General features: G+C 37.9%; 1 protein-coding gene across 2 annotated transcripts in view; it reads right to left on the bottom strand.

The window, feature by feature from the left end:
• The window catches only part of PPP2R5A (protein phosphatase 2 regulatory subunit B'alpha), a 46,574-nt gene that overhangs the window by 12,983 nt on the left and 16,888 nt on the right, over positions 1–16,703 (bottom strand). For both annotated transcript variants that reach the window (XM_054822979.1, XM_054822980.1), the window contains exons 2-6: positions 15,106–15,302; positions 8,691–8,792; positions 2,546–2,638; positions 693–823; positions 423–482 (exon numbers count right to left, since the gene is read on the bottom strand). In XM_054822979.1, the coding sequence (XP_054678954.1) occupies positions 423–482; positions 693–823; positions 2,546–2,638; positions 8,691–8,792; positions 15,106–15,302 (583 nt within the window). The remainder of the gene's footprint in view (positions 1–422; positions 483–692; positions 824–2,545; positions 2,639–8,690; positions 8,793–15,105; positions 15,303–16,703) is intronic.

Here is a 16,703-nt window from a genome sequence, read left to right as displayed (position 1 = left end):
GATAACTAAAATACCCAAGCACTTACAAGGCTTTCCTGAATAGAATTTAAAGAAAACCAGCCTGCTGAAGATTAAAGCATTTCATTCACCATGAGGGCAAAAGTTAACATTCATTATCTTAATCAAAGAACAAGTCATCTATCAGATGAGATAAGCAAGAGTAGATATTCCTGACAAACAAGGACCCTCGAGAAATATTTTGCCAGTCATCTTTAAAACTTGCACCAAAAAAGAATAATTTATATCCTATGTCCTAATTTGATATTCACATGGTAACCCAGACAGTATTAGATTATATCAGTGACTGCACTTCATCACTTGTTACTGCAATAATTCTCTTTTCCCCCTCCATTCCCAAAGCAAGAAAGCTGAAGCAAACACCCACAATAACATTTTATATTTTTGTGTCAGATCAGACTTACCTTCCTAATATCTCAAGAAGTTCAGCAACACCATTGAAGTGCTCCGTTTCATATATAAACCTGTTACAAAAAAAGACAACCATCAAAAATTGAAACAGAGGATCAAAGATTTCAAAGAAATAACCTTTAATAAGTTTCGTATATTTGAAAGCCGGATCACAGACCAAAACCAGGTCTTTTATTTCAGGAATAAATCACTGCAGACCCAGACCATGCAAGCAAGATAAAAATATTCCTCAGCGTAGTCACACACACACACACAGAGCATACCTGAGGAAAATGTTGTTAATCTGTTTCCTGATGAATGCTCTTAAACCAAGAAATTTTCCATAAATTCGATGAAGAACTGTCTTTAGAAAATCACGTTCTCGTGGGTCTTCACTATCAAAGAGCTCCAACAACTTTAAAAATTAAATTGAAATGTGTTACTTTTGAAAGACTTAAATTTTGTTATATTACTTAACCAATTCCAGTTTTATCATTAACTTACAAGTTTACATTAGAGAAATTAGAATCGGTTTAACAAAAAAAATTGTTTGGATGCCAATATTATCTTTTCAAAATTAATTTTTAATAAGGCTGGTTATATTTTTAAAAAATAAACCCAGCAGCTTCATTCCCTTCAAAAGTCTGTATACAACAGATATCAAAAGCCATTCCAACAACTATTACACTATCAAAATAAAAATGAAATTCTAAGAATGAAATTATCAAACCTTAGGTAAATAGTTTACACTTGACCTTTAAGAAATCAGAATTAATAAAATCTGTGTCAGATATTTACAGTTTCTCAACTAAAATCCTGTACTGCTCATCTCAAAAAGCTACTTGTGTCTTGAAGATTAAGCAAAAGCATTCCTATACAAGAATTTTCACAATTAATGATTTCATATGGAGGAGGTCATAAAATAAACATAAGATACAATTATTAACTGATTCTCTGCTAATGCAGACTAAATGCCACAATAAGCTAGCAAGATTTTGCACACATTTTTTTCTTACAGAAGGTTTTCCAAGGATACAGAAGAGACCATACTCCAAGACATCAAAAGATATTCCAATCCCATTACAGACCATTATTTTAGTTTTGGCTTTTTTTCCCCTGCATGTCTGAGTAAGATCATACTCAAAAATGCTAACTGCGCTAAACAAGTTAGTTCCTTAGTCCAAGCAGTCACTACAGTCTCCTGCTCAGTTCAGGCCTGTGAACTTAGGTATGTCTACGCCAAGCAGCATAAGGGACTGGAAACAGCTGTTCAGGAACTTTGTTGAGGCTCGTTTCATTTTTATATTTAGAAGGAATTTCTCAGGGTCACTACTCTACTTTTTTCCATATATAGCTAGCTGTTCCTTGCATTGTCTTTCTTGTACTCTAGAGAAAGATCAAGTGAAATGTCAGGAATTGAAACTGCAACATGGCTCTTAAGAACCACAGGTCAATTAGTAAACTGGATACCCACAGCCAACAGTTCAACAGCAGCTTCAGGCCTAAATTTTGTGGAAAAGTCGAATAAAGCAGAGAAGGAAACACCTATAACACCTAATTATACTTAATATGAAGTCTCACTTCACTTTCTTGCTCGTAGTTACTTTCCACAGTGAAACATGATTTTCCTAGGTACTTTCTTACTTCATTTTCCTTCTGTGGTTAACACACAATAGTAAAGAGAATGACACTATCTAGTCACAAGTTAGCAGATGTTGGAACATATTTCATGTACAATAAGAACAGGAAGAAAGTTTGCTGTAAGTTTCCCATGAGAAACCTATGAAAAAAGCCAAACATAAAAGCACCACAAAAATTTAATTAGCACATTGTTGATTTGACTGGAAGTTACAAATCATTACAAACACACCTTGTATTTACAAATTACAAACACCTTGCATTGCAAAGCACCAATCTTGATATCTTAAAGTATTCATGAAATTGCTAGTTACATATAGCTTGTGTGGTATGATGTGCTGTTTATTTAGTGTTTGGCAGAAACCACTGTTGGAACAACTAAAATTTAACCCTAGGTCAGCATGAAAGCTTTAATATTCTCCTTAGCTGTACAGTCATCTGAAAAGTTAAGCTTGAGAGGTGATCTTTAAATCTGGGGGTGGGAAAACTCTCTACTTACCTGCTGTACAAATTTCTGGTCAATATATCGCTTTGCAATACTAGGCTGAAAATCCGGGCTCTCCAAAAACCTCAGGAAAAATTCATACACCAACTACAAACATCGAAATGAAAATTCTGAAGTTAGTAAGTACACCATAAACGCAGATCTCAGCCTTGCCACTACCACCAAATCAGTGGGACTATTCGCATGCTTGAAAGGTACAAAAGGAAACTGAAGCCTAACACATCACTGCTTAATCACAGCCTCTACCAGAATTTACTGAAAGAATTACAGTAAGTATCAAGAACACTAATTCCCAGCAGAGTCAAAGCTTAATAAATAATCTACTGAAAATATCACTATTAGACAAAAAAAAGTTCTAAGTATTACATATATTCACATTTCTTACTATATTATGAATTTTTTATGTAGAAATAAGTTACCAAACACTTAACACTGAGGGTTAAATTAAGTGCTCTAACCACATAATTCCTTAAACAGATGAAGAAAAATCTGCTAAGTGTTCCTGAAATTAAGTTTCAGCTGCAAACTCCAAAAATAAAGAAAGTCCTATTAAAAAGCTGAATGAATACACAGAAACTTAAGAGTTTGGCTTAACATTAGGTTTCTGTAACCTGGACACTCAATTCAAACTACAGGATCCTCTGCAGATTTATCTTCAACATCCTTTATATTTTGTAGTATTATTTTTTTATTGACTTCAAGTCCCCTTTCTTTATGATCCCAAAATGCCCACAGATGGAGAAACAGACAGGAGATAGAGCTAGTGAGGGCCTGAGGTAGCAGAGACAGACATGAAAAAGCCAGAGCACAAGTCACATGTTTCGGGGTTCATATAAGTCTAAGACAAAATACTGTACTTCCATAACAACAGCAGATTTATAAAATACATATAAGGCATGTCGTAAGGAAGACGGAATTGAGAGGAAAGATGTCTTACATTTAGACACGTTCAGGGCTGCTTCTGTTCTCAACGCCTGTTTCTTAACTCCGTGTTAGTTTAACAACTGATTGGTAATACTACTAAAACACAATTTAGATACATAAGGACATCACTGACTGGACTTCTAAATAAAAACCACCCAGAGCTGTGGTCATACTCACAGGCACGTATTTCAACTATTACCACTACGAGTACTTATTAAACTCAGAGCCAACACCCGAGTAATTCATAATTATAATTATGAAGTTCACTTGAGAGAAGTGCTTGACAGTAAGTACTTTTTATCTAGAACATTTGAGATGACAGTTACTTACGCATAGCCTCAAGGAGGGTATGCTGTATCTGCAAAGCAGAAGCTCAAAAACACAAGTTCCCCTTCACTCTTTTTTCCCCTCTGACAGACTGTAACAAGAGCTTTTCAGATCAGCAGTTTAAATGTATACAAATTTCATGTTACAGAACTGTATTAAAACACAAGCTTCCCTGTACAGCCTTAATTTGTTGTCTTGTGCATAAACACAATAGCACACAGGTGCACAATAGACAACATAAGACAGAATTTTTAAAGGCTTGGCAATAGACGATCCAATAATATAATTTTAAGTATTACCATACTCCACCCTCTGTGTTAGAAAGAGATCAACCATGGCTGTTTAATATCTTCATCAATGACACAAACAGTGGGATTGAGTGCACCCGAAGCAAGTTTGCAGATGACACCAAGCTGAGTGGCATGGTTGACACACCTCAGGGGCAGGATGCCCTCCAGAGGGATCTGGACAAGCTCGAGAAGTGGGCCCATGTGAACCTCATGAGGTTCAACAAGGCCAAGGGTAAGGTCCTGCACCTGAGTCAGGACAACCCCTGGTATTAACACAGGCTGGGAGATGAAGCAATTGAGAGAAGCCCTGCAAAGAAGGGCTTGGGGGTGCTGGTGGATGAAAAGCTGGACATGAGCTGGCAACATGTGCTCACAGCCCAGAAAGCCAACTGTGTCCTCAGCTGCATCAAAAGCAGTGTGGCCAGCAGAGGTCAAGGGAGGCGATTCTCCCCCTCTACTCTGCTCTTGCGAGACCCCACCTGGGAGTACTGCATCCAGCTCCGAGGTCCTCAGCACAGGAAAGACATGGAACTGTTGGAGTGAGTCCAGAGGAGGGCCACAAAAATGATCAGAGAGCTGGAGCACCTCTCCTATGAGGACAGACTGAAACAGTTGGGGTTGTTCAGCCTGGAGAAGAAAAGGCTCCAGGGAGACCTTATTGTGGCCTTCCAGTACTCAAACAGGGCTTACAAGAAAGATAGGGACAGACTTTCTAGTAGGGCCTCTTGCGATAGGACACAGGGCAATGGTTTTAAACCAAAAAGGGTAGATTCAGGCTAGATGCAAGGAAGAAATTTTTTTACAATGGGGGTAGTGAATCACTGGTACAGGTTGCCCAGAGAGATGGTAGATGCCCAGTCCCTGGAAACACTCAAGTTCAGGTTGGACGGGGCTCTGGGCAACCTGATCTAGTTGAAGATGTCCCTGCTCATTGTAGGGGGGTTGGACTAGTTGATTTTTAAAGGTCCCTTCCAACCCAAACCATTCTACGATTTATGATTCCATTGATCTTTTTCAAGCTAGAAACTAGATACATTCATTAGTGGTTTGTATTGAAATGGGAAACACATGGCTGGAGGAAGGTTTATTAGTACAGCTTTATAGGATTCAATTTGGGAAATAAATTTAACTATTACTGTAATAAATTCCTATATTAAATATTTCTGTCAGTGAACACAACAAAGAATAGTCACGTGGGATACAGCTTAGATGATGATACAAGATTGCAAGCTACCACCAGGGGGAAAAAAAAAAGAGAAAAAAAAGTATGTCAGGTTATCAATAAGAAAAGACAAGTTGACCCTGAAGTCCTAGAGTAATAAATACAGGATGAAACTCAAGGATTGCAAAGTCACAGTTAGACATCCAAGAAAAAACTCTGCTAAGCATTTGCAAGCCTTTAAGCTGAGAAAGGGTTAACCATAGGATGACTAAGATCCATCTAAACAATGAAGCCATGGAAGTAACAGATGAAATTCTGGGATATTCCAGGAAGATACTGACAGTACAGCTGGAGATGCACAGTCCTAACACATACTTGAGGAAATTTATTCAAACTTGAAAGGATACTGAGAAGTCACTAGAATTGTCATGGGATAGAACACCTTTTATAAGTTAAGACTAAATTGGCATGTCTTGTTTTCCCTAAAGAACAGGGGGAAGAAGGACAATTATGACTTCTTTCCGTGAACACATATGGGGACTGCAATGAACGTCAAGCAGAAGAACTAAGTTATAGCATAATGCTGTGAAATATTGGTACAAGCTGTCCAAAATTAAGTTTAGGGTATCAGTCAGGATCAAAACCAAGGTATATCTCATCTATAAAATAGAACAAGTCAATATGAATACAAGGTTCTCAATATATGGCAACAAATAGATCAGTTACAGTTCTCATTTCCAATATAGTGAGATTACTCATTAGTAGCCATTTGAATGTTTCATATAAACACACGCAATTCCAGAACCACGACTGTTGCTATTGTTCTTGAAGAGCTTTCAGAAAAACAAAATTAGTGCTCAAAAATCCAGTTTCTGAGCTGTATCACTGGAAAGTTTTATGCACTGAAGGAGTATTTATGCAGTTCTGATGCTTACAGAATCGTCTAGCTTCCTGATAACTAGTACCACTGCTCCTAGAACATGTACAGCTGGTGAAAGGTATAAATAACTTTGGAAATCCATGAAGCTTTATCCAACACATTTCAGCAAGCAAGTTGCAATGGCCATTTCTGGATAGTCAGCCTCTCCCTTTTCCTGTATGCTAATGTTTACAAACTCAGAAGCATAACAACTATCAGCTAGGGGGGCAAGAATGAATTCTAGCCACAACAGATACTCACTGCTCCTATCTGGAAAAAAAAAAAAAAATACAGGTATGCTCAACTTTCTTGTGTTTAACTGAAGCATTACCATTGGAAATACTACATCAAGGAACAACTGTTGGATTTAGTCATTTTGGTTCTCAAAATTGGTCTGCTTGGGTCAAAGAGCTATGAAGTATAACTCCTATTACTTCAGTGATTCAATCATCTTTCTTGCAGAGACCACTAAAATATTACTGCTTTAAGCTACCAATTCCACCAACTCTGCAACTCCCCAAGCTTCAAAATGCACAGTGGCTTTAATGTCAACCTGCTCAACATAGTTTGGCTGTTACAAGCTATCTTCAGTAGTGCTGTAAAGCAATGCCTTTCAAGTGCCACTCATTTTACTGAAGGTCTAGAGTCTTTTGTTCTGAGTACACACATGGTAACTTACTAAGCTGTTATCTATCATGTTATGTTACAAATGCCAACAGATTCAACCAAAGAGTAGAGATTCAGAGTTCTTTCTTTTCCCTCCCAGAAAACCATCTACCTGACTGCCAGCTCAGGATAGAATTCTGAATTTGTAACTGAGCAATCACAAATCACAGCCAGTAAAACATCCACACACATGCACACTCCAAGCAGTACTTTTAGTATAGTCTAAAGTAATAATGGGGTTTGATATGAGGGTTGGGGGGAAATGGGTGTGCACACCCCCTTCCTCCATACACAAAAATTAGAGACAGCTTTGTGCTCATGGAGGGCAATTACTAAGTTATCGAACTCAGTCTTCTACCCAGTAGCATGTGAACTGTAAAAGACAGCAGAGAAAAACACTAACTGTTTCTATTGTGCTGCAATGAGCAATCTTTTCCAAGGACAGGATGAGCAATTGATGCAGGAGAGGGAAATCCACAATCAATGATCAGACAGCCCGGCCAAAACTCATTTAGAAAAAGGCAAAGGAAGAAGTAGAAAATACAATTTTAAATAATACTACAGGCTACAAAGTTCTTTCAATTTCTCTTAGACAAGCCTAAAGCACAAGTGAACTGGTCACAGAAACCACAAGTCTTTTTCTATAAAAAGAACTATAGCTTGCTTATGACCTCAAGTGAACTGAGCTAACATTTACAAATTTTACTCCTGAGAGACAGGGGCATTTTAAAGCCAGATGATGTTGCTACTGACTATAGAAGACATTTGCATAGCCTTTGCACACTCCCACCTCTACCAAAAAAAAATCCTCTCATCTAGTTCAGTTATAGCCATTTCTCCTATGATTTTAGAATCGCCATATATAAGATAATTATTATCACAGCTTTTAATCTGCAGAGTTGTGTTTTGTGATAACTTGTTTCTTACTTGGTTTAAGTCTCAAATATGATCCTGAACATGTACATTTTATAGCCAATATTAGAAGTCAAGTTTTTAAATGAGAACATTTGTTGATACATTAGAACCATAATATTATAGGGACAAAGTAGCATTTTAACTCTCTTAACAGAGGGAAGAGAATGGTATGCACATGTGGTAGCTATTAATCTTCTACCCACTACTAGGAGTTGCTACATAACTTTTATTTAACAGATACTACTCACATAAATTTGGCAAGGAACTACCTGAAATATGAACTTGGATGATTACAAGTGACTTAGGTTTGTTCAACTTTTAACAGTTTAATTGAAAAAAAATATTCAGCAGTATTGCAAGTCAATCACGTGATTGATACAGCAATGCTATAAAAATCACAAGATTGGCACAGGAGTGCAACAATAGAATAACTAACCAACTGTTACCAAACAACAACGCCTATATTGTAAAGTTTTTGCATGAAGGGAGGGAAGAGGGTGGGAAAAATGAGGGAGATAGCCTTTATTTGTCTTTTGAGCAAGAAATAGATATTACTCAATTTTTTGTTTCTGTCACTAGAAATCAAACTATCAAACTTAATATTTTATTCAAGTCACACAAAAAGTTGCTCAAGTGCAGAAAACAAACCTGTTAGAAGCATAATTACCTAGAATATCTACATATTGTAAGATGTACATATACCACACTTGAACAGTGCAAACACTCCATTAAAAAAAAGTATTTAAGCAGTTTGGAAGACTTACATTCTGCCATATTTATATATGTTAAGAAAAGCACTACTTTTTCCCTCCCAAGTATAGAAACTCAATTGTATTATAAATGCAATTTTGATGTTCTTAAAGGCACAAAATTACTCAAGTATTCATTCACAGTTTTTGCGATACAAAAAGGCTTGAAAATAAAGGAATAACATACCTGTATGTGGGGCCATGAGGCTTCAAGAGTTGGTTCATCTTCTTCTGGATCAAAATCTGGGTTATCACTAGGTGGAAGTGTTCTGAAAATATTAGAGCTAATCTGCAAGAGAAAAATTTTTTTTTAATTGTATCACATTTTATGTTTCCACAGATCACTCAGCAACATACTGCTTTTATCCTAAAATTACACAAAACAAAGCCAGCTTAAGAAAAGTAATATAATAATTCACTTTTTTTTTTTAAAAAGCTGCTGATTCCAAACAGCCAAAAGTCTGAAACAGGCTAAAGAAAATAATAAGGTATTAACTTTTGTCTGAACTGTTTTACAAGTTTATAGCTAGACATGCTCATATTTAAAATTTTTCTCTGAAACTATGAAAGTTAAAAGAAAATTTCAGTTTCCCCTTATAAAGACCAATTTTTAACTATATGACACAGAGCTGAGTTTTACAGAAGACAACAAATACACCACAACTAACAAATTATGACTTAAACGGAGCTCTCTTCACATGTAAGGCAGACAATCCCAAATATAGCTACATTTTTAGAGTCCTTAATTTCAAGGCATTTCTCACTTTCACGTAAGAACTGAAGAACTGCTTACAATTTTTCATCTTTCATAATTTCAAGATGTTTCAAGGTTTTGGGAAGTCAGAAATACATAACAATTTAACTTTTTGACTTAACACAGAGTAACTTCGAAAAAACTAAGAAAAATAGTTACCAAGTTACTTTAAGTACACTATAGTCATATCAAATCAATTTCAAAAGGGCAAGTTTAAAAAGGTTTCTTCAGGGATTTTTGAAACATACAGCAGTCTGGATAGAAGACCAATCTTTCAGATGTCAAAAGAAAAATAGATGTCATCTCTTCTGCCAGATGTAACATACTGGATTTTAAACCTCTAACGTGAGCAAAAGAGAACAGGAAGATAATTTCTTTTCTGCATTTTCTACTGCTTTTTCAGGAACACGTTTAGCCCAACTTTTCCAATCATTCAAACTCTTTAGTCCTTTCGATCAAATCTGTTTCAAATAGCTGCTAACCACCCAAGCCTACTGAATACAAAAGAAAATGTCTGACAATTTGCAGCAAATGCTACTGCACAGCTTCCATGGAGTCTCCAAGGTGTTTGAAGAATCTTCCAAAAGGACTTTAAAAGATCCTGAAGTCACCTAGCTGGCTCTGCATGGAAGAATCAGTTGCCTTATTAAACAAGATATAAAGCTATTGCATAAACTGACTTTTCATTTCCTCCTATGCACTTCATTCTATGTCATGTCACTGTCTTCTGTTGGTACACAGTTGTGGTGGGTTGACCCTGGCTGGGGGCCAGGTGCCCACCAGAGCTGCTCTATCACTCCCCTCATTCACTAGACAGGGGAGAAAGAGTACAACGAAAAGCTTATGGGTCAAGATAAGGACAGGGAGAGATCACTCACTAATTATCGTCACGAGCAAAACAGACTGAACTTAGAGAGGGAATTCATCTAATTTATTACTAGGCAAAACAGAGTAGAGGAATGAGAAATAAAATCAAATCTTAAAACACCTCCCCCCACCCCTCCCATCTTCCCAGGCTCAACTTCACTCCTGGCTTCAACCTCTGCCCCCCCCAGTGGCACAAGGGGAACGGGGAATGGGGGTTATGGTCAGTTCATCATGCATTGTCTCTGCCGCTTCTTCCTCCTCAGGGGGAGGACTCCTCATTGTTCCCCTGCTCCAGCATGGAGTCCCTCTCACGGGAGACAGTCCTTCACGAACTTCTCCAATGTGAGTCTCTCCCACAGGCTTACAGTCCTTCACAAACTGCTTCAGCATGGTCTTTTCCGTGGGGTGCAGAGCTTCAGGAGCAAACTGCTCCAGCGTGGGTCCCCCACGGGGTCACAAGTCCTGCCAGCAAACCTGCCCTGGCATGGGCTCCTCTCTCCACGGGTCCACAGGTCCTGCCAGGAGCTTGCTCCAGCATGGGCTTCCCACGGGCCACAGCCTCCTTCGGGTGCCTCCACCTGCTCCGGCGTGGGGTCCTCCACGGGCTGCAGGTGGAATTTCTACACCCCCTCATCCTTCCTCCATGGGCTGCAGGGGGACAGCCTGCTTCACCATGGCCTTCACCACGGGCTGCAGGGGGATCTCTGCTCCGGCGCCTGGAGCTCCTCCTCCCCCTCCATCTGCACTGACCTTGGTGTCTGCAGAGTTTCTTACATCTTCTCACTCCTCTCTCTGGCTGCAAAAGCTCTCTCTCCCTAACTGTTTTTTTCCTTCTTAAATATGTTATCACAGAGGCGCTGATTGGCTTGGCCTTGGCCAGCGGTGGGTCTGTCTTGGAGCCGGCTGGCATTGGCTCTATCAGACACAGGGGGAGCTTCTAGCAGCTTCTCACAGAAGCCGCCCCTGTAGCTCCCCTGCTACCAAAACCCTGCCACGCAAACCCAACACAACAGTAAAGCTACAGATGCTGCTGCTCTAGAGTAAAGGGCAATGATATTCTGTATGAATGGGCACTACAGCAGTCTCCTAGTTTACTGCACAGCAGAAAAAACCCAAAACAGTACAGTTATCCTTTAACGTTGTTAAGCATAAGGGACTTGGGATTCTGGAGCACGAAAGAAACTGGCTGGGGGGACAGGAGATGGAAGTAGGAGTCAGAAAATGTGAATTTTAATCAAGCCCAAAAATCAAGACTACAATCCTGGTTCTATTATTTGATATTGTCTGCTCTTATTAGGTAATTCAACAAAAGCATCCAGCATACAGATCAGTCCCCTACAGAGACTCCCCATCTCTGATGACAAGTCTTCTTGTAACATCTCTTTATAATGTATCCTTTTATTGCTAGATGCATCTTGCTGAACTGAACCAAATAACCCCTTAGCACAGCACCTCAGAGTACAGAATGCAAAAGTTTGAAGTCCAAAACAAAGGTACTGACTACTGAACATACCTCTGTAGCAGAAACAAACAGCAAGCCTTTTGGCCAGATCTTTAGAAAACTAGTTTTATGATTTTCAGAGTACTCAGTACTTCTACTAGCATTATCAGTCTCCTGAGAACACATGAAACTTAGAATAAACTGTGTACCATTTTTATGTACTAGCTTGTCTCCCCCTAAAGAACTGGTTCCTTCATTTCATTATGCTTGAAATACTATTAGAAAGAAGCAAATGAGACAAGAAGCAAAAGCATTGATCAAAAATGTGGTTTGGGTTAAAACCCTCATGGTTTTTCTATCAGCAAATTTTTCTCTATATCCTCTCATGTTATTTAAAACATCCCTTTTCCTTCATAAATGGGGTCTTATCCCAAAACTGTGATTTGAGAAATACAAATCATAAAAGGCTTTTACAGCTGGATAGGTTTCCAGAGAAACCCAGCATTAGCTTTCTAAATTAAACCTCAAAAAGTTTTATGAAAGTGACATCTGAAAACATGCCAGTTAATGTATTAAGATACAGCAATTATATTTTATTAAAACAAGAAAGATAAAAAGTAAAAAAGAAGTCTCTTATTGTCTATACACTTCTCAAGGAGCTAAGCATTTGGAGAGATACTAGATTCCACTCAAATTTCCCACGCAGATAGGGAAACCTGATGTTTTTTGAAATTCCGAATTCGCAGCTTGTGCAAGCTACTAGAACAATCTCATTTACACTGGATTTTTATATGCTGGTGGGGAATGAGGGGAGGTTGGCAGGCTCAAGGAGACGAAGCAGTAATGTGTACTGGAGGGCCATTACTGTTACGCTCCCAGACCTGATAAAGGCTAGAGCTTTTTAACTTCCCAGGAAGTTCTAAGACTTAAAATATTCACAATGCCAAACCCCAATTTGCTGTTAGCTTCAGAGTACTTTCAACTGACGGTTTCCAAACAGAAAAGACACTAGTTTTAGATGACCTAGAAAGGAGGCACACAGACCACTGTGCTACCCCTTCAAAACTACTTGTAAGCAAAACTCTTCTTTGGTTCTTAATTCAAAGGCTTTGGCAAAGAAATTATAGGAAAACCAGGTTGCCTGGGGCACCAAAAAGAACCTACAGCATATGTCCTGTGCAACTGCCTAAACAAAGGTTTTTTTTTTTCCATGATCCTGTGCCATCCTTGATGGCTTGAAAAGACATCGGTATAATTTCAACCAGTGCTCCCTACCTCAGGGTCCAAGCAGAGCAGGGACAGCTACATGAGCCATTATTGCGTGATACTGGCCCAGCAGCTATCATAGTAACAGAAACCATGTGAAGGGAAGGAATGCTAGGAGACCTCCTCACCTGCACAGACCTTGCCTATGCACTGGTCAGGAACAACTTCCCCCCCCCGCCCTTGATATCTGTAAGGGACTGTTGATTTTGCCTCCCAAAGACTCAAGCGACTGCAAGAAAACTAGACTGCTTCCTCTGCAAGCTGGAGGAAAGGTGTCCCGGGCCTAGGGAAAGATAAAGGCCTTTGGAAAGAAGTTGGCTCTGTTTCTGTCACTGATGCCACTCGGGCTTTTTTCAGGGAATTTTTGTAGTCTGTTCATTTTTTACTATCAGTCAGATGATAATTGGGTTTCATTAAGGCTGATTTCTACTTGTTCATCCCAAAAACACCATCCTTCAAACTCTGCAAAACACTCAAATGTTTTTTTCTTTTAATGTAGTAACACTGAAAAGTCTAAAAATTAATAAAAAAATCTTTAAAATCTCATAGAAGTTTTGCTACAAAGAAAGGCCTCAAAAGCCTGACACACTAGCTGTTCGGATGGAGAGACCCATCCAGAGTTCTTTCTGAAAGCTGGTACTTCGTCCTAATTCACAGCAAAGACCTTTTCTGCCTCCAGTTGCCAGGGAGACTAGAAATACTATTCAGGCTTGGAGGGATCTTTTGTCTCAAGCTCTGAAAAAGCTCTCACTGAGCATTTAAGGCCTTCTTCATTTTCTGTCATTTTAGGGGAGAAAAGGAGATGGAAGTTTGTTACGGAAGGAAAAACAAGCATCCACAGGGCCCAATCATTTGTACACACACACCACCTTATCTCCAAGAAAGGACGACAACTCCAACATAAAAGAAAATCTCCCTTCAACAAGTATGATAGGCTAGTTAGTATACTCTTTATTCTAACAAGAGGCTATACAGGGCACACAGAGTAAGACAATACTGCAAGGATTCAGGCTGGCTGCCACCAGCAGCCAAGAAAAAATAAAAGCCAAAGAAGAGGTGGACATACTCTGTCCTTTATTTTCTTGTGTAAAAAAACATTTAGGACAGAAACACAGGTCCTTAAAAAAACCAACAAAACTATACAAAAAACCCTCAAACAGTGTCCTAGATCTTTTGCAAAACTTAATAAGCATCTGGTGAAACAGCCAAAATGATTAAAAGAGTTTCAATAATCCTAGCCCTTCACTATAATGGCAAAATTTTTATGCTTATTAATAGTAGAGATCTGATCTTCCATATCAGGTGCTCACAGAAAAAGAAAAAAACAGTAACAAAAACCACCAAACCAAGCCTTAAGAAAAAATAGCTTGCACTGTATAGTAAACTACAAAAGGCATAGGCCATATGTTTGAACTGGTTCACTTATGTTCACGATAGCTACTTTTAGAGTCAGCATTGTGCCTAAGTAAACTTAACCAAAGTTTGGAAAACCATTAGACTACATGCGCGAGCACTAAACATGTTGTTCTTACGTTTCGAACTTCTAGAAAAACACGACTTTGAAATATTTCAGATTATTGTCAAGTGTCCTTCAACTGTGTTCCCTGTACATGGAGTATAGGCATATCTAAAACATCACTTATGTAGCATTTCAAAACGCATATTAAAAAACCTGGGAAAGTCAGCAGATAACCACAAATATTTCATTGCTTATTCAACAAGCCCTTTGTAGAAATTGCACAGTACAAGTCATCCTGTGGTTTACAACTCAAGCAAACCACTTAGACCACTCTAGCACAGCTCTCCAAGGCCAGAACAGTAACAAACAGCCATATAAAGTATTTACAAAGTAGAGTCGCTTTCTTAAGCTGATGAACCTTTCTGTTGATACTAGTACCTGCAAGAATCTTTACCAGAAAAGATTATCCTGTTACTCCACTGCCATTCTTAAACAAAGACAGCCTGCATCAAAACATTGCTATTTTGTGAATGAGAACAACTTCAAAGCTTACCCAGACTGCAAGCATCTGCAATATACCAGTTATTTCATGTTAATTAACCTGAATGCATCATATTTCAGCTAATAATTAAAACTTACGAGTTGTTTGTTTTTACAAGCCTTTCTAAACAATCTTGTAAACCAAGTTATCATTAATGAATTACATTAAATAGGCAGAATAACCAACAGCAATGCAGAGTTAGATGCCAGGTGTGAACTGTTTAATTTCAGATATTTTATTAAAACTCAAAATATAATAAAAGCATTCTACTTACCATTTTCACTATGTCAGCATAAGCTGATTCAACAATCACTCCACGATTTGTTGAAACATATTCAACCAGTTCATTCAGTGTTGCTCTCTTAATTTCTTTGCTTTTCAGGTCTGAAACAGAGTCCATGAAGTCAAAGAGTACACAACACTGTTGCAACTTCTGACAAAAAAGATCTTGCTGCTCATTGAAGGTGGCATCTATAAGAAAAAAAACAAGAAAACCCCCAACATTTAAGTCTGTAGAAGCAAACTCAGGATTTCCATATCTATTTTGTTGACTAAAATTTGCATAGCTATGAGGTTTTTTGTTATGGGAAATAGTATGCTCTATAGTCAGCAAATTAATAAGCAATATTGTCAAAATTGAAAATATCTGTTTAAGTATATTAGAATGAAAGATCCACCATTCACAACTTGTGTTTCATACAAGAAATAGTGGATAAACATATGGCAGTAAATATATTTACAGAAAGCAAGTTCCTGAATTAACTTTATTTGAAATGCATAGACATTAATAAGTACCATCTCTCCCTCACCAAAAGTCATATACAGCAGCAGTGCATCATACTAACCTTTCATTCATCCGATTTGTCTCATCCTGTTCCCTAATCCTTTATTATGTAACCTGCTTAAAAGCTGCAAAATCTGCTTTGAAGGAACCTTGTCTTTTTACCCCAATGCAAAATACTTCACATACTTTTGACATCATGTGATGAATGTTTCTCTTAAGAATCAACTCCAATATTTCAAAAGGATTAATCCTGAATTTTCATGCTTTGGTCTAAATAATTTATTATAATCTTAGTCATGTAAGGTTTTCCAGCTTTTTTGGCCTATTAAGACAACGTGTTTGATTATGACTTGGCATTTGCATTTTAGAGTGCAGTTTCTCTATAAGCTGATAAGCAAAATTCTTCCATTAGTATTTCACATTAGCTCTAAAACAGATGGATTATTAAGTATGGCATACTTCAAAATTTTAATACATCCTTAAAATATTGTAACTGTTCAAAAGTTGCACAATCACAACAAAAGCAGCCATGGCTTTAAGTGAAAAATTGGTTTAACGGGCCTTTCGTTCCTGTTCTTAATTGTCTGTTGGGCTTCTAAACCACTCCAGCAACACAACAGATGAGCATCACCTCATCTATCAGTTCATTGGGATTTTACTTGTTCTGGTGAAAAATTTTTATTTCCAATTTTATCTGCAAATAAGGAATGCTCTCCCCCTGAAGAATTTTCAAGACTTGTCTATAGCCAGACTACTAATCCCTTAGCTTCATTCATTCACTGCAGTATTGATATTAGCATTGCTGTTTCATCATAAGGAAAATTATCAAGACAAAAGGCAACTGCCTTGTAACACTGACTGTTGAAAAATCTTAAGTCTCACTTTAAAATCTGAACAAGTCACAGAAAGATCTCATGCTTCTCTATCATTTTAGGATTATTCTAATTAAACAAACTTAATTTTAAGTTTGTAAGTTTAACAACTCAAATACACTTTGATAATGCCAGTTCCTCAAGTTTCTTATCAAAACACCTTCCATTTAGTGGCTGGAACAACAGTTAACAGTGGTTTTAATATTCAGTAATTAT

This window comes from Grus americana, chromosome 3, assembly GCF_028858705.1.
Source record: "Grus americana isolate bGruAme1 chromosome 3, bGruAme1.mat, whole genome shotgun sequence".
NCBI lineage: Eukaryota > Metazoa > Chordata > Aves > Gruiformes > Gruidae > Grus > Grus americana.
This window is presented reverse-complemented; position numbering and strand designations above follow the sequence as displayed.